Below are 18,917 nucleotides of genomic sequence, written 5' to 3' on the forward strand. Positions count from 1 at the left end.
TATACAATGTTTTTCTTTTTTGATAAAAACTAAAAGTACCATGAAAATGTGATATGAAAGAATTTGAAAGAAAGCAGATATTCCAGACCTTTGAACCTCACCCTCAACAGTGATGTCAACATCTCAAGGTAAGTTAATTTTTGTTCTTTTTTAATGCCTTTTCATCAGAGATCTCCTCACCCAAGTCCATGGAGAGTCCATTTTATATTCCCACCAGCCCAGCCATGGATATACCAATTTATAATTTAGTTTGTTTAGAGTTTGAAGTGAAAAGAGAAAGAAAATATCTTTTGTCTATCACTGATTCCAACTTTCCTAATCATTCCTATCTCCAAAAAAAGGGTTTTGGAATTTAGAAGAGGGATGTCAACACATGTCAACACATTATTAGACCAACTTAACAGTACTTTCTGGTATATATACTTCCTCAGGCCAGACCCCCGCGCTCGATAGGATCGATCATCGGAACGGCTCGATGACGGATCGATATGTGATAGATGGATTACTTATCGATCCGGATAGGAGATCGATAGAGGATCGATACTCAAGATTTTTTTAAACTTATGATTAGTTATCGATCTATCATCGATCTATCATCGATCTTTTATCGATCTTATCGACCCTATCGACTCTTATCGAGTATATCGATTCGTCATCGATCGTTAATCGATTTATAATCGATGCATAATCGATTTATAATCGATTAACGATCGATGACGAATCGATATACTCGATTGAAATACTAGCTCGATAATGGATCAACGAAGGATCGATACTCAAGACTTTTTAATGGCTGAATCTTCCATCGATCTCCTATCCGGATCGATAAGTAATCCATCGATCACATATCGATCCATCATCGAGCCGTTCCGATGATCGATCCTATCGAGCGCGGGGGTCTGGCTCAGGGAAAATAAGCCTCATTTTACCAAATTATCAGAAAAAGCTAAAAAATAAAAGATTTCCTTATACTTGCTAGTGTCTGATTTTTGATATGGGTGGTACGTCAAGATGAGTTATATTTTCTAAGGAAAGTACCTGAAAAGGCCAGATTCTTATACAGATTTTGATCAGTGTATTTTTGCCAGATTTTGTGCTGTACAGTATATATTTTTCCCAAAATTCATCCTGTACTGTAATTGTATTTCTGTCCTATTTTGGAAAAACTAGGCTGGGAGGATTGCCATTAGGCATCAAGAATTACTGCATCTATTGTAAAGAATGCAAATTTCTGTAATTCTACTTGTTTAGGCAAACCAAAGTTGCTTAAAAGTTTTCAAGCTTGAAAGGTGAATTTAAAGCTACTAAAAATTATAATTCTTAAAATTTGACTGCAGCTTAGCATTGCGTAAACATAGTTTGCACCCCCCCCCTTTTTAATAGGGGGGGGATGCCAACTTTCTGTAGGGCCTTTGTAGGGGGGTACCGAGATCTGCCGAAAAAACTAGGGGGGATGGGAACGTAGGGGGGGATCAAATAAAAAAGGGGGGGACCTGAAGAACTTTCAACAGAACACACACATTTTAGATTAGATTTTAAAATGATCAAGATTAATGAAAAACGCTAGTTATATTCTGTCATTGTTGGCTCGTGACTATAATACTTCATACTCTTTCTTGTTGATAATTTTGCTGGTAGGTGGGAAAGCGAGTTTCCTTCGAAACGGATTTTCTGTAAAAAAAAAGGGGGGATAAGATTTCATTACAAAAGGGGGGATGGGTATATAGGGGGGGATGAAATAAACCTAGGGGGTTCATACCCCTCTGCAAACTATGGTAAAGAACATTTCCAAAACAAAATTCTTTGATGACGTCATAAAAGTAGTAGTTTTTTTTAGCAGGCTGTTGTACACATAGATCTCTAAAGCCCGAAGGGCTAGATTTGCGACTTTTATCGAAAAATGAAGCCTAGGTTTAGAAGGATTTCCTACCAAAGTCACGTGACTAAAATATGCAATTTCAACGGTTTGAGAGATGTGAAATAGCGTTTGCCGCCTACTTTTATCTCGCACTCCGAAAACATGGATGTTTCTGGCCTATATATGCAAAACGAAAGACTTGATATTTATATATGTATAAATTTGAATATAGGTGATAAATAGTTCCCCTGTCGATAGAGTTTCACCTGGCCTTTTCTTAGATAGCCCCAAACGATAAAAATGTTCTCATTTTTATTTAACAAAGATGGCGCGCAAACGCATATCTCCGGGGGCTACAATTCGTTGCTTGGAATCGGAAGTAGGAAAAAAAGATTTAGAAGAATTTGTGGAATATAACCTATATCGAAATAAAATGAATTGGAATCATCAATATGTTTATTTAGGGCTATATGCTACAGCTAATGGGTATCACAAGATACGTAATAAACCTAAAGCTAAAACACCGATGAGGGTTGAGCGAGAACCAAATAACAGCAATGATCCCAATGCGATTAGAATTTTTGGACCTTCACCAGTCGAGGAAAAGGTTATTGGGATGATACCAAGGAAAGTTTCCGAACATGTTGCTAATTACATGGACAGAAAAGTTATAAAGCACGTCACAGTATATTATCTAGGTGATTTTTATCACAAGCCATCACGTGTATTTGGACTGGGTCCAAAACTAAAGTGTTTATACTTTTTTGAATTCAATGAAATTGGGAAGCGAGATGAACTCATGAAAAAACTTTTAACTTTAGATTCGATAACTCTTGCCAATTATCCATAAGGCGAAACACTATTTTTTTTCTCGGCATTTCGTATAGTATTACGTAGGATATATTGTAGCTATATTTTTTGATACTTTCTTTATTGAAAAAAGAAAAAAGATAACTTTTTACCTACATTTATATCTTTTGAGCATCGCAATTTAGTTTGAAATATAAATGTCCTGTTTAGCCTGTTTATTCATTCAAAAAGTACGTTCGTTCAAATTTTCCTATTTTCAGACCCCCCTCCCCCCTTGTTCAGCGTTCGTTTTGAAGTACCCCCCCCCTTTGTACGTTCGTTTTTATCTCAAAATTTTTACCCTCTCTCTCTCCCCTCAAAAAAAATTACTTTTTCCTTTGAAGATAATTGGAGAATTTAGACAAGGCAAGTTCAAAGAATATGATTTTAGCGTTATTCTTTAATTTAAAGTGTTTGCTCTCTAATTATCTAATAATTACTAAACAATTACAACATACACAATTGTTTAGGAGATTAACAATTATCTTCAGTTATCGATTCAAAGAAAAAATGTAATTAGGAGATAGATAGAAAAAGATTTTTTTTCATAGACTAAGTTAAAAGTCACGCTTTTTTGCTGACCCCCCCCCCCCCCTCGGCGACGAACGTACTTTTTGAATGGCCCCTAACGTCAAAATTTTTCTCTGGCCACTTTAATTTTTTGTAGCAAACTTAGACAAAAACGCCCGCTATCACGAAAACTACCCCACTCGAACTATGTCAAAATGTGTTCCGTTGGGCTGATAATTTACGCTCGTTAACCTCGACCTCTGAGCAGGAGGAATATTAGAAAAGAGAAGATCAATCATAAAAAAGCCAAACATTATGGAACTACAAACCTTCATAAGGATGGCCGAACTCTTTTCTTCTTGGAAAGACAATCTTACCGTGAGAAGATAGCAAATCTTCTCTGGGTCCCTCTGACTTTTATCCTGGCTTGGGACAGGCTGGCTGTCCTTTGAGACAGCCAGGCGCATTAACCCTAGCAATCATTCTTAACAATATCTCCAGGTATACCGGCACGCGGCAGGAGAAAAAAAACAATGATAATCAAGAAAAGAAAGGTGCCCTCAGTGTACTCAGTAGTTGAACCCGACTGGGAATGAGGCACATCATCCGTGATTCACTTATTCGGCCGCGCGGTTCACTTATCAAACCGCACGGTCCACTTACCTGGCCGCAGGACCAATTATCTGGCCGCGTAATAACCGCGCGATCCACTTATTTGGCCGCGCGGTTTGTTTCGAAATATACCCCGGACACTTTATAAAGTCTCGGAAAATAATGTCCGGGGAAACTTTTCTCGCGCGTAATGGTTCCCCAGACATGTGTCCGGGGGTAAAAATGTTTGTTTTGATCCCCGGACATTTGCCCCGTATTGTCCGGGGAATCGGCAGGGTCGTCACATTGATTGTGGATTTATGGCGGGAAAAGATTGATATATTTGGATTGAAAAGGAAGATTAAAGAGAACCAGGATGAAATTTCGGTTGATAAACTTATTGGTAAGATTTAAACTTTTAATTTATTTCACTCAATCCAGGGGATGTCAATCGAACTTAATAGTGAAGTAGTAGGCCGCACAAATTTTTTGTAAATCAGGTTTGTTTTGATCCAAGGGATGTCAATCGAAGTCGATTGAAGTTGATCGAAGTGATTGCTCGAATCAATCGAAGTCAATCGAAGTGATTGTCGAATCGATCGAAGTCGATCAAACCTTTAAAAAAATGTAAATCTTCGATCGATTTCGATTGACTTCGATCGACTACAATTGACTTTGATCGACTTCGATTGACTTCGATCGATTGACCGACTACGATTGACTTCAATTGACTACGATCGACTACGAATGACTTCGAGCGATCGACTGCATCAATATTAAACGATCACTTTCGATCAGAAATAGGGTGGACAGGCCAAAATTTTCCCCTCAATTTTTAGAAACCAAACTAATTTTATTTGAAAGTCCTTACCTTTGTGAAAAAAATGAGGGGTCATTTATTAGAATTGGTTAAGTATTCCCAAAGTTATTCCATTTTCAAAACACAAAAAAATCACCTTTTCAAAGAATCGACTCCTTACACCACGCCAGCAAGAAATAATTTTCGTGAGCACCAAAATCACGCCAAAAATGGCGGATGAAATCTAGTCTTCCGTGTGGCGGGGTGTGGGGAGTTTTGCCGGTACGGTCTGAAAATCGACCCGATGACTGTTAAACTTTAGCTTATCGCTAATGAGCTGGAAATGATAGCTAAAAACTAATTTCACCACTAGAAAGCTGAAATCCTCAGCTTTCAGATGGTGTATGCTGCTTACATGAAAAAATCCGCAATCTTGTTGAAAAATTGCAATTCCTCCCATTTTTTCAAAATTCCAGACAGCCTTTAGGTTTTCAAATAAAGCAGCATGTGATAGATTGTAGCCTAATCTTACCCTGGTTTACTAAAAAAACCGCGATTGAAAAGATGAACCAGCTCAATAGCGACAGCCATTTGTTTCAATGTAGGTCGAGAATTTTCCGGTGCCGTGGTCAGCACTAAATCGCGTTTTCACCTTGACATCGAAAAACATGAATATCTTTGGAAAGAAAATAGATAGATTTTACTTGTTTCCCTGATAATTCCTGATTGATTTAAAAAAAAGAATGAACAGATTTGGATGATTCAAAGGTAAGTACTAATGCATTGAAGTTCATTTTTGTAAATTCTTCCTCGTTCCGCGCAAAAAATCCCGACGAGTGCGCACCCTATCAGAGAGAGAATCAAACCCACAAAAACTAAGCACTTCACGGTGCGAGGGTATGAGATTGGTGTTATTTGCAGAACTAACTTTCGCGGTTATTCCGCGAAATTCTTTCTTTTTCCTAGGGATTTTTAAGTATTTTTAACTAACGTACACTGGTGTAAAATCCAAGAATATGACCGCAATTATTGACTGTAAACCTCTTTTCTTAGGATGCTTAGGGGACCCGTCCATATTCATTTGACAACGCAAAACGTCAAATTGACGTTATCCTCTGAACCCCCCCACCCCCACAGATAACGTCAAGCGATGTACTGATGTATACCAAAAGTTGTAACCATTTTTCATCAAAGTTTTCCCGTTCCGTCGCAAAGTCCGTACTTGGTTGTACCCGTGCGTGTATGTGTTCTTTAAACTAATGACCTTTATTTAAAAAGAAATTAAAAGCTCCCCTTGGCGCTAGGTCGGTGCTGTGCTTTAGGCGTACCACCTTCAGTGTAGCTGGAACCTCGATATTCCAGGATTAGAAAAAGCTATATATACCTGTTATCTTTTTTCTTCAAAGAATCAACAAGCCATCAACTTCGATAAATTACACACATTTCCTCCGAAACTTTTAAAATTATCTGCCATTATGACTTTCTTGAAGCCGTTCCGAAATTAACCAATCGGGTTAGGTATCGGAATTCCTATGGGAATTCTTTTCCGAGTTTTGTAAAATAGCTAAGTCTGCAAAAAAACTTTTCCCGGGGGTTTGAGGAATAAACAGAACTGTTATCATTTGTTTTTACTTAACCATATATTTAAATTTGCGCTCAAAAATACTTAAATAAATATGTTAATGATATTCAATATACTATTTGTATCTCTCAGAAAATAAACACTTACAGAACAACATAGTTTATCCCCCGTGTTTGGACCATTCTATCGTGGGCGCAAAATAGGGCGGAAACTAAGTAGCACCCTCAGTGCAGCCTCATCTTTATTCGCCTGCGCTAAAACGCGAGCTAATCATTTTTTCTCGCGTGTGAAGATGAAAAAATTTCTGCTATGCGTTTTTTTCGGAACACTGAAAAACTCTAATTTCGATCTTCCTTAAGGTAAAAAGGTTGCGAGATTTGGGTTAGCGAGGCAAAAATCGCTAAAAAACTGGTAAAATCGTAATCCTCAAAAATCGAAGTTCCAGCCTCACTGACCTTCTTTGCCCACTTGTGCGATGTGGTTCGCTCGATCGCGCAAACAATGAAAATATGATGTAATGATATCATAGCGCAAACCAATGGGATTATGCGAGCAGCAAATTTTCATGTACTTCATACACGAATATGTTTTCGAAAGCTTATAAAGTATAGTGTGGTTGGTGGTTACAAATATCCGCGATTTTCACAAAAGGGAATACCTTTGATTTCTTATAACGTCAAACCTAACTTTTGAAAACCCCCCACCCCCTCATAACGTCAATTTGACGTTTTGAGTTGTCAAATGAATATGGACAGCTCCCCTTAGGGTTGATGGATTTAAGAAAAAATTTAAAATGAAATTTTTCCGCACCTATTTTCCTACATTCATCTCCACACTTCCACACTTTCATGAAAAGTAAATGTTAATAAAAACAATCTAACAAAGATTGAAATTACAAATAAGTGAATGAATAAAATGAGTAAATTTCAAAGGAAATTAATATTGAAAAATATTTTTTGGAAACATTGTGACTGTGAAAGAACTTTTCATCGATCAACTGTTACTTTGTAATCTAAGATTCAGTTTTGTGAATAAGAAAATAAAATTAAAAGTTATTTTTTTTAAAGATTTTTAACAAGTTCTATCAATTCTCCTTTTCGTGCACTTTTCTTGTATTTTATTTACGTTGTTTTCATCAAGAAAATCCTGTAGCATTTTCACAGTCATTCCACCGCCTGGACCAGCTCTCTTCGGTGCAACATATTTCTTCCGAAGTTCCCGAATTTTCCTTTCCTCGTTACGAGATGCTTTTTCAGAAGATAATTTTAACAACACAGATGATATCAGTACAGTATCATATTTCCTTTGTGATGTCTCATCACGACGTCGAATTATGACACTGTACGATGATTTTTTATCTTCCTCGTATGTCAATACAGCAAATGTTGATTTGATTCCATATTTCTTCATGATCCGTTCAACCTTGCCATACACGTACGGCTATTGATCATGTTGTGCCATTGGTGGAACATATGCACAAAAATCTCCGATATGGTGAAAAGCTATTGGGCTATTTTTCGCTATTTTTTGCGTGATGACAAATTTTAGCGATTTTCGTGATTCGTGATGGAGAAAATTTTTTTGCGTGATGGCGTGATTAGGGGTGCCGCTGGGGGGCCTCCTAAAGGTCGGTCTCCACTTGCGCGCGCTGCGATCGCAACTTTGGCTTCAATCATTTTTGCTTTGAGAAAAACGCAGCGTGCGCTTGCTTTTCAAGCGAGTGATCGTTACGTCAGATCACGCCAATGGAATTGCTTCATATTTCTTTTGATCAATAGCGTGGAAGCTTTGCTCAAAGAAGAGCTATCGCAGCGCGCGCAAGTGGAGACCGACCTTAAGGCACAAAGGAGACACAATGTGGGTGAAATTATTTGCCGCAAGCAAGTTACAAGTTACAAGTTAAATTCGATTGTAGAATCGATCGAAGTCAATCGAAGTCGATCATAGAGAGGAAAAAAAATGTAAATCTTCGATCGACTTTGATCAATTCGACAATCACTTCGATCAACTTCGATTGATTCGACCGATCACTTCGATCGACTTTGATTGACTTCGATCGATTCGACAATCGAATTTTTCGATTGACATCCCCTGGTTTTGATTTAACTATTCATTTGAGGGCTATGCAAGTTTCCCTCCACTGATCTGATGCAAGTTCTAGAAACTAAAAATTCACCCTGTTTTATTTCATTGTTTTATATTAGGACCCTCCCGACGCTCCGAAAACTTCCAGAGTTTTCCGGAGCAGCTAAAAAAACACTTTTTATCTCTCCGGAAAGTTCCGGAGCTCTTCCGGCGCTTCCAGAGCAAGTGATTTTTAACACGTTCTAAAAAACTGTTTAAATGTTAAAAGAAAAAACCGTTTAAAGGTTAAAAAAAATATGCAGATGTTTTAATAACATGCTTACAGTCTTTGAGGATGATGGTTCATCCATTAGTGAAATTGATTTTGTCACATTATATTCAAAAGCATAGTTGAAATTTTGAAAAAATAAAAAAAACGAGAGGTTTCACATGAGTCGGTTCAATCGCAAACGCTTGTGAAAGTGCCAAATATTTTACTATCCAATCACAGCAATAAATATCAATTGTTTTATTTTGACCAATCAAAAAATTGCTGTACCATTGTTTAAAAAAAAGAAGTATCCAATCAAATGGAGGTAAAGCGCTTTCATCCAACCAGAAAGGATTCTTTGAAAAAATAACCTTCACATCAAATTCCCGCTTTGTTTGAAAACTAAATATAAAAGAAATTCAACCCATACAATCAACCATTGAAACAAATAAAGTTTTATATCATCCAAGATATAAATATTGCATGGGAAATACTTCTGTCAATGTGCATTATATGTGTCAACTATGTACAAGCATTTTATTGTTGGAATAGAAAAGAGAAAAGAGGTAAGTCTAGCCTAGCCTAATTATCAGCTGTTAGGGGGCACAAAAAGAATGTGAGAGCTTATTTCGCCGTGTCAATTCAAGACCGACTTTTAAGTCCATTTTTTCGAAAATTGACTTAAGACCATAACCCCCTATTTCAGCATGCACGCTTTCCAAAAATGGCCTTAAGTCCACAGAATTCTAATGGGAAAGAGGTGTATTTTGCAATTCAAAAAAAAATAAGAATTTAGAATGTTCCATAATATCAACCATAAACAGCCTTAAGTCCTAAATTTTAGGGCAAATTTTATTTTCTATGAAGCATTGACATGAAATGAGTAGCCTTAAGTCCAATACATCTCAACCTTTAAAGCCAATTATCTCAAAATGGAAAAAATGGACTTAAGGCTGTCTTGAATTGACACGGCAATTTGTATCAAAAACAAAACATACAGTATTTACCAAGCTGCCTGGATATCCAAGCTCAAAATTTTAGAAAAAACAAAATTACCTCAACATAGCAACATACAAAGTTCTAGAATTATAGAGCTTGGTCTCCCTAGAGATAGGACGTCCTGTATTTTTATAATCTGGTGTATACAGGACAGGTATGACCTGTGATTATGATTTCTGCCTCAAAAAATTTACAGTGGGAAATTCGAATTTAGTGCTGTCCTCACTTACTAAAATAAAAACCAAATTTGGGAAATTGTGTTTTCTCTAAGAAAGTGTGACCAGTGAAAGAATAACAGGATATGATTGGCCGTCATTAGGATTTGGGAAATTCAAACTCTCAGCCCATACCATGCTATATATTTCGTCATCAGTATATAAAATAAGAAATCATAGCATGGATCTCCAGGCTACCCTAGAGAATGAAAGTGCAAACCCATGTTTCCAAAACTTTCCTAGCCAACCCAGGGCAACCAAACAAAAATCAATGAAAAACAGCCTTACAAGATCTAAAACCATTTAACACATTCAAAGATTGCACCAAAGTCCATAAACAAGTTATATCACAATGAGCAACCATGTCTACTTAGAAAATGAACTCGCCTCTGTTTCTTCTTTTTCATGTTTTCATGTAACAGGAAGCTATATCTACACTAAGTAGGGGTATTAACCTAATTTGTTACAGAATTTCTAAGTGTCATATTGATCAGGTCTTACAACTTGAGCAAAGTGAGCGGAAGCAAGTGACGTCATAATTGAAGTTTAGTGAAATCATTTGTACTGGATTATGATGCCATCACATACATAATATAGGGAATTCCAGGCTTCAAATCCCACACCGTATTTACTCTAATAATGGTTATAACCATGATAAGTGATTTTAGGTTAGTTACTTTATGAAGTAACCCTAAAATTACCAAGAATGCAGTCAATTAAAGTAAACTTTAGAAACACTCTTGAAAGCTACAAAGGAACGAGTATAAAAGAATAGGCTAGTAACCAAGAATTGTGTTCAAAAGCTCACTCAACAAAAACAAGAACAATAAATCAAAAAGTCTGATCAAGTCCTGCCATGAGCTAACAATAAATGGTAATCAAGTTTTATTACTGCAACGCTATATTCTAACATCAGGCAAAAGAAGCACTTATACAAAACGGAGAGAAACAACAACACACATGTGCCATATGTGAAGTAACAAACAGTGAACATAAAGAACTACACGAGTACAATTCAAAGATTATAAAGTTGTTTGTCATACGAATAGGATACCGACATTGGCCGTGAGTTATCAATTCTTGCCCACGCAGCAGTTCAGCATTGATTGTAAGGTGACCATCAAAATCAGTCACTTTATGAAGCTTGTATCATAGAAGTTCGCCTAAGTGGTAATGACTTACGGTTTTTTGCATGCATGTACCACAGCCGACAGCAGGCATGTCGAGAAAACACATCAGACTTAATAAGCGCATTTACGATATTTCAGCCATCAAAAAATATTCCCATAAATCTTTTAGGGATTTCAACTTCCTACATTAGGGGAAAATGGACAACAAAACATCAGGAAAAAGCAAGAGAGAATCTTAGATACTCCGCGACTCTTTCCTCAGAACGAGACGAACACACGATGCGTGGACCGATGAACCATCTTGGTTGAGCTCATTCTAACGGAGAAGCCAACAAACAAAATCTGGAATATATCAGTCCATTGGGTAAGCGATCACAGTTCCCTGACCTTTAGCATAGTCAATGCATATGTAAAGCCACATCGGAAAGGTCAATTATGATAGCTGATTTTGAAGCATGAGCAAAATCTTGAAACAGGTACTGGCAAAGGATTTTCTAGATGCGCTAATGACAAATCAGTCGAGGAACGTTGCAAGTTTTCAAGAAAAAAGTAAGCGAATTGCAACCGTTTATACCGCTCAAACGATTGGAGTGAGGTTGGAGAAGAGGAAGAAAGTCCGTTCCAAAGATCTCAACTGAAATAGCAAAGAAAAGCGTCTACATAAAAATGGATGAAAGCATCGCCGCGGAGAAAGAGAGAGCGCGTGAATACCCCTGTACGCAACTGAGTGACGAAAGATACACAAGCCCAGAGAAATTAAAACGAAAAATGCAAAATTCAAAACAAACCAAAAGTTTTCTGGTCACATGTAAGGAGCAAATGAAACTTCCAGTACGGGATCATCATTAATTGAGGACCAATACAAAATTCGTTGAAAATGAAGACCTGAAAAGGCGAATAATACTTCACGTCAATTCTGCAGTGTTTCAAAGAGAGCCTCCTGGGGCTACCGGACGTCAAGAAAGAATGAGTCCGTATCGTGAAACCATATAACAAAGAATGATCCAATCGAAATAAAAATCTAAATCAAATAATCATTGGTCCTGATGGAAGACATCCTAAGATCTACTGTCGTTATCTGACTAAGTCTCGAACCTCTTGCGTATAATGACCATCATAAAGGAAGGGTCTCTACCAAAGGATTGGAAGAAGTCCGTATACCATATATAAGAACAAAGGTGCTAAATCTGCAGTAAATTATCGACCTGTAAGCTTGACTCAATAGTATGCAAACTGATGGAGTCAATAGTGAGAAAGCATATTATGGAGCATCTTCTTGATCAACATCTTTTATCGAACAAGCAAATGGTTTTTATCAAAATCGTCACTGTTACGCAACTGTTTATACTTGATAGTGCGGGAAAGTACATCGGAGGGAAAGGATGATAGATCTATTTGATTTCGCAAAGGCCTTTGACACTGTACCATCGCGTTTATGCCAAAACTATAGCATACGGCAAAAGGTCCGATAATGTCTTGGGTAAAGCATTTTAATGGACGAACCCAATCAGTGAAAGTAATTAAATCATTTTCGACAACGGATCACGTGGTTAGTGGTATCCCACAGGGTAGTGTCCTTGGACCGTTATTGTTCGTTCTTTACATCAACGATCTTCCTGAAAGAGTGATATCATCATTTACTCCTTTTGCTGGAACCAAAATCTTCCAGAGGTCAACACTATCGAAACTATTTTCCAGCCACAGGATATAGAGCGCTAGTTAAGTGGTCGAAAGAATGGTTATTAAATTTCCATCCCGGCAAATGTCACGTACTAACTATTGGCAAATTCTCTGACATCAAACATGCCTATCCATATTGTTTGGATGGAAATCAGCTTGAACATGTTTTTGAAGAGAAAGAACTTACATTCGAGGAGCATATTGCAAAGCAGGTAAAGAAGGCAAATTCAATACTAGGAGTGATTAACAGGAGCTTTGAACATCTGAATCCATCCATCTTTCTAGTACTATATACTTCATTTGTCCGTCCGCACTTGGAGTATGCTCAGTCGGTATGGTCACCTAAACTTCGAAAATATGTTAATTTGATCGAGGGTGTACAAAGACGCCAAAAACGCGTGCCTATCTGCAAGATATTCCGATGAAGAACCTTGCGCATACTTGACCTCCCCACCTTAATTCAGGAGCCTTTTGTGATATGGTCCAAGTATCAAACATCTCCATACTACGATAAAATACTTTCCAAGTAAATTAGCGACTCGACAGTCCGAAAGGAGACCAAAATGAGCTGATACAAATTTTGGGAAAGAGGTCCAGGCGCAAAACCAATCGTTCTTTTACAGGAGTATACCAAACTGGAATAGATTACCAAGACGTTGTAGAGGCAAAGACTGTCAAAATCTTTAAAGAAAGACTCAACGAAGCTTGGAAAAAACATCCGAAAAGATTCGAGACAAGACAATTGTAATCAAGATCCGGTTCTCAGAGGCCCTCGTGCGCCTTGAACTTGTATACATTATTATTATTATTATTGTTATTATTATTAAGAGACAGGGGTGTAAGAGATTTATTTTCAACTCTCAAGTTAATGGTTTATTCCTCTTTTCTTTCGGACATCATGACTGACACAAAAGATTTTCAGTCGGTCAAATGTCTTTTTCAGTTGGACATTGACCGATGACCAATGCTTATTTGCAGCCCTGCTTCACACAAAAAATCAAATTGCAGCGATTATCTTGTCCCTCGGTAACAGCCGTACTGTAAAAGACAAATTTAAAAATTATATGTTTCATCACAAGTGACTTTAAATACAAATAAAATGGAACGTTCCAGTAAAACGAAAAATTAATGTTCGTGAACATTCTTCAGAATGTTTGAACATTCTGGAACGTTCTAAGAACGCAAGAGAAGGTTCCTGAACGTTTCTGGTCGCTCCCTTTTATTTACTAGTTTAAGAATGTCTTAAAACGTCTCAGAATGTTCCTGACCTTCCCAATGATCCTGACCCTTCTTTAATTAATGTTCAGGAACGTTTCAGGAACGTTCCATTTCATTTGTACCTCAAATTGCTAGTGATGACACATGACATAATCATTAAAAAGGTTTATGCTGGAGTAATTAGTTATTCAAAAGAAGGTCGCATTCTCTCAAACAAATATTTCTTTTAGTAGTTCTCTATCTTGACCTATTTACTGTAATATTTAAAATATAATATGGTTTTTGTTTTCTAGAAATGGTTGTACATGCAGTTTACAATGGGCATACAACCCAAGGAGTCAAACACTTGAAACAAGGCATTGATATTGGGGTAGGTAGTAGCTTTTAAAGAGGTTTTATATTAACTCTTTTATCTTCAAAGACAGTGCATTTTATTATTCTAATATTTTATCTTTTAGCATGAAACCAATTATTGCTTGATGTATTTCAATTCATCTACCAGGTGCGCCACAAAAAAGTGTCTCTCTTTGAAACTGATTTTCTCAAAATCGAAAAATTTTTAAAAGAATCATTCCTATCCCATTGGAAAGAAGAAAGATAAACTTAAATTTTGATGGGTCATTTAATAAATTCGGTTCATTAGATCAAAAGTTATGCTCGATTGAATAAAAAGTTACTTTCAGAAAGTGCTCGAAAACATTAAAAATCGACCTGTCAAATTTTTATTTTAAAACTAGCAATCTCAATAGGTTTTACATGATTAAGAACATTTTACAGTAATTAAACACATAAAATTTGAAACTGATGGATCAAAATGGTTTAGAATCTTCATCAAAATCATTTTAATTTACTTTTACCTAGATTTTCTTTAGATTTTTGGTTGTAGACTGGATAAAGTCCATGTAAGGTTGGATGTACCTCGAAAACCATATTTGATGTATTTTTCTGAATTTTACAAGATTATTTGGCTTTTTTCAACGAATTTTCTTCCTTTTAATGTAATTCAACCTTCCTTTATATAACAAAAGGTCATTTAGACAACTAATTATCATTTTTGATGACTAAAACGAAAATACTGATGCATCATGTAATTATGCTTCTGTTTAATTTGATAGGTCGATTTTTAACGTTTTTAAGCACTTACAGAAGGTAACTTTTTTATTCAATTGTGCAAAACTTTCGATCTAATGAACCAAATTCAATAAATGACCCATCAAAATTTAAATTTATCTTTCATCTTTCCAATGGGATAGGAATGGTTCTTTAAAAAAATTTTAGATTTCGAGAAAATTAGTTTTAAAAAGAGAGGCGCACTTGGTATAATATACAGTACATGTAATATTTTTGCACTCTGAATTTTGTTCTATGTTTTTACTTCATAGGTTTTTTCTCCAATAATTGTCATTGATAACATCACAAAGGTAAGCGGCAAGTTAAAATTTTTGGCTCCACAGTTCTTCCATGATCCTAAATTGTAAAAAGTTAGTTCATATAAATTGAAGCAAAGAATCAAATAAAAATACGGGGTACCATAAATAGAGTTTTGTTGTATTATTGATTGGCCAACATTTTTTACCAGTGAAAAAGAGAAGATTGATCTACCACTAGACCATTATCATGCCTTTTTAGCATCAGATCATCGGGCGCTGCCCCTCTTGAATAATGAAAACTAATGATAAATATGGCCTTTTTTATGAGAAAAACAACAGAAAAAGTGTCCTTTTTGGTCTAACGGAAGCTGTCTTCCCTTTCTTAAATTTGGCATGACCACATGAACTTTTTCTAATATGACTATAGAGAACACAACAATTTTATTTTCACCTGAAATTCATAAGTACAGGTATCAAATTGGATACATTTTTTATTCCACGAAAATAATTGAATAAGACTACTTTCTAATTAACGTTTTTCATTATAGTTGCCCCTCGGAAAAAAGATCAAATGTTTCTCATCTGCACTAAGTGTTTTAGACAACTGCACAACCTCTACAAGGTAATTCTTTCCTTATGAACATGATTCCCTATGAAATTTTCGTGTTAAAAATGGACACTTCAATTGGTAATATTTTTCTCATGATTCAATTATTTTGTTTAAGTGGAGAATAAGTATGCTTTTAAATGATAATTTAACTTGATAAGAAAATGTAATAAAGGCTTTTGTCAAAACTTATAATTTATTTTACAATTTTAGGGGTAAATAACCCTTTATGCTTTTGAATTTTACTGACTTTCAGAGTTTTAGTGTGTAAAACAAATGTTTAAAGTCAGATGTCAGATAGGCCTGGCTTGGGCATATTATATTATTATTATTATTATATTATCTTCTAAAATATCATAGGCATGATTCTGGAGATTTCTACTTCCGTTCAATATGTAAAGCCATCTCTAGAGCAACTATTTGGGTACTGGAAAACACGATTGAAGTGTACCAAATGTTATACAATGTAAGCTCTACTCAACATCCAAATTTTGTATACTTTAAGTGAGCGCTTATCTTTGTTTTGCTTTCCATTTTCCAAACAATGCTTCTTTTGGTACAGAGGTACTTTGAAGCCTGATCTCAGCTATATAATTAGTTTCTCATTGTGTTTGTGCTCTTTAAACATGCTTCAGAATGTATCTTGACATATTTTTCAGATATACAATTAATGATATTCTTTTCTATTCCTTAAAAGGCACTAAGTAATGAATTGATGCACCCAGATCCAGAAACTTTCCTAGATGTCATTGAAAAATCGCAAAAATTTCTCAACAAATTGATATGCGATTCTTTTTACCAAGATTTAAATTTTATTGGAAAGCTCTCTTTTGCAGGTAAATCACATTCTCTGGTATGCTGGTGTTTGGATTGTTTTTTTAACTCTTTCAAAGGTGACTCGGAATTGTCCAGTTTTATTTGATGAACCCCTTTCTCCATATTCAAAATGGTTTCAAACATTTCTACTCACCAGATGAGATGGAGTTTTTTTAAATACTTTAATTATTGGTCATTTGAAGTAATAAGAATGACGCGTTCTTTAGAAAAAGTACCAAAATTGTTTTATTACTGGTCATAAAGGACCAACCAAATCGAATAAGAGCTTATAAAAACTCCATCTTGTTCCATACTCACACCTTTATTTTCTAGTGTGGACAAGCATGTGCTCATTTTTTTAATCATCTGAACTTTTTTCTAGATGAGTACCCATCATTACAAAATCATGTCAATGAGATTTTGAGTCTTCAATATGATAGAATTAATCAAAATCAATTGTTTTCAAAATATGAGTCAAACTTAAAAGAACTTGTTACGTTGATGACAAGGTAAGCTTTTGAAAAACTATCTGGGTAAGTTGTGTTTTCAGTAGTAATTGTGTGAATATGTTAGGCCCATTTATGATTTTCTTCACACTCAGTTTATTGCATTTATCAATCAGTGACACTCATACCAAAATAAGCCTTATCAAAGCTCATAGTTTTTCAAAAATAAAATCTAATTGAAATATATTTTGTTCTATAGATTCCTAGACACTTCTACAACATTTGCAAACTATCAACAACTACCAGGTGAAAGCCCTTCGCAAGAAATTTTCACATTCCTACAATTTCAAGTGAGTTTTCACTATTGATCCCTATTACCCTCTTTTAATACCAAGAGACAAATTACTCTTTATTTATCTTTTTTTCACCTCAATGAACCAAAAAGTAAATTGAGCGGCCAAATGTTTTATGTATTTTTTCGAGGGCTATAGTACAATATCTTTCTTTTTGACACATTTAACTTTTTTGTAGAGATAGTTAAAGCAGGTGCTTTTTTTGTTTTTATAGACATTGGAATATATCTGTTTACCAGCAAGTAAGCAAACAGACATTTTGGATACTTGGCTTAAAATGGAGGTGAAAATTTTTTTTTAATTTTGTTTTGACTTGGTTGTAATTGATTTACGATTCTTTTGATAAATCTTTTAATAACTTTTCAAGTATTCTTTTAGCAAGTATTTGCAGAAATTATTCAAATTAAATCATTAAACCAATAATTACCACTAAGTCATTAAGAAAATCTGTTCTTTGTAATTTTCAGAACTTGAATGTCAACCAGTTAGTCATTGATCTTGTAAAATTTTCGATACACAATATTTTGGTTCATAAGAATTCCAGTCATTTGGAGCAAATGATGTTTATTGGATATTTTCTCATAAAGGTAAACTCTTTACTCCATTTATTATGCTTGAAAGATTTTTTTGCATTGAGAGACACAAGTTTCATTTATCTTATATCTACTTCAGAAAGAGGTTGATTTTTGGACCTACCCCGGTGGAGGTCCTATAAATTAACCTTTGTCCGTTCGTTCGTTCGTTCGTTCGTTTGTTATTAGCTTTCCTCATGATTGGCTCATTAGTTTTTTCTGATTTTTTGCACAAAGATGCATAACTATAAACCCTCGAATGTGACGGAGCCCGATTTTCAAAAAAAAAAATTTTTGGGCAAATTTGGGCCAAAAAACGGCTAAAAAACGGGTTTTTTGGACTTTGTGAAAAATTAGGTCGTTAATTTTTTCTGATTTTTTGCATGTAAGTAGGGTACCATCGTAGGTAAAAGATAGTTTAAAGCAGATTTTTGCAAAAAAATTTTGTTGGCTCAAAAAACGCATGTTTATCTATAAGAATCACTATTAATAAGCATACATCAATGTTCTTAGTCAAATTACTCAATTTTTTTATGAGATAGATGTTTTTCTTTGCTCAGGAGGGCTTACTTTTAAAAAATATGTGTGTTTAGACATGAAATTTTTGTTGCTTGGCGTGTTTTTATAGGAAAATAGGCCAAATTCGATATTCTTTTATAAGCACATTATCAATTACTTAGGTATTAGCTTTTCTCGAGATTGGCTCTTTCATTCTTTATGATTTTTTGAACAAAGATGCATAACTATAAACCCTCGAATGTGACGGAGCCCGATTTTGAAAAAAAAAATTTGTGGGCAAATTTCAGCTAAAAAACGGCTAAAAAAAGGGTTTATTGGACTTTGTGAAATATTGGATCATTGTTTTTTCTGACTTTTTGCATGAAAGTAGGTAAAAGATGGCTCAAGCAGATTTTTGTAAAAAAATAATTTTTCAGCTCAAAAAACGCATCTTTATCTATAAGAATCACTATTAATAAGCATACATCA

At 35.4% G+C, this 18,917-nt stretch overlaps 1 protein-coding gene across 2 annotated transcripts in view; it reads left to right on the top strand.

Moving 5' to 3' along the window:
- Nucleotides 1-18,917, top strand: part of LOC136801951 (mediator of RNA polymerase II transcription subunit 24-like) — a 34,153-nt gene that overhangs the window by 1,792 nt on the left and 13,444 nt on the right. Inside the window, exons 2-11 of one of the 2 annotated variants that reach the window (XM_067058649.1) lie at nt 4,111-4,211; nt 14,060-14,136; nt 15,149-15,187; nt 15,685-15,758; nt 16,104-16,209; nt 16,441-16,579; nt 16,942-17,068; nt 17,265-17,355; nt 17,573-17,641; nt 17,826-17,945. In XM_067058649.1, coding sequence (XP_066914750.1) covers nt 4,111-4,211; nt 14,060-14,136; nt 15,149-15,187; nt 15,685-15,758; nt 16,104-16,209; nt 16,441-16,579; nt 16,942-17,068; nt 17,265-17,355; nt 17,573-17,641; nt 17,826-17,945 — 943 coding nt within the window. The remainder of the gene's footprint in view (nt 1-4,110; nt 4,212-14,059; nt 14,137-15,148; nt 15,188-15,684; nt 15,759-16,103; nt 16,210-16,440; nt 16,580-16,941; nt 17,069-17,264; nt 17,356-17,572; nt 17,642-17,825; nt 17,946-18,917) is intronic. The other variant, XM_067058648.1, reaches the window with a different exon arrangement.

Source organism: Clytia hemisphaerica, unplaced genomic scaffold (genome assembly GCF_902728285.1).
Source record: "Clytia hemisphaerica strain Z4C2 unplaced genomic scaffold, Clytia hemisphaerica genome assembly, whole genome shotgun sequence".
Lineage (NCBI taxonomy): Eukaryota > Metazoa > Cnidaria > Hydrozoa > Leptothecata > Clytiidae > Clytia > Clytia hemisphaerica.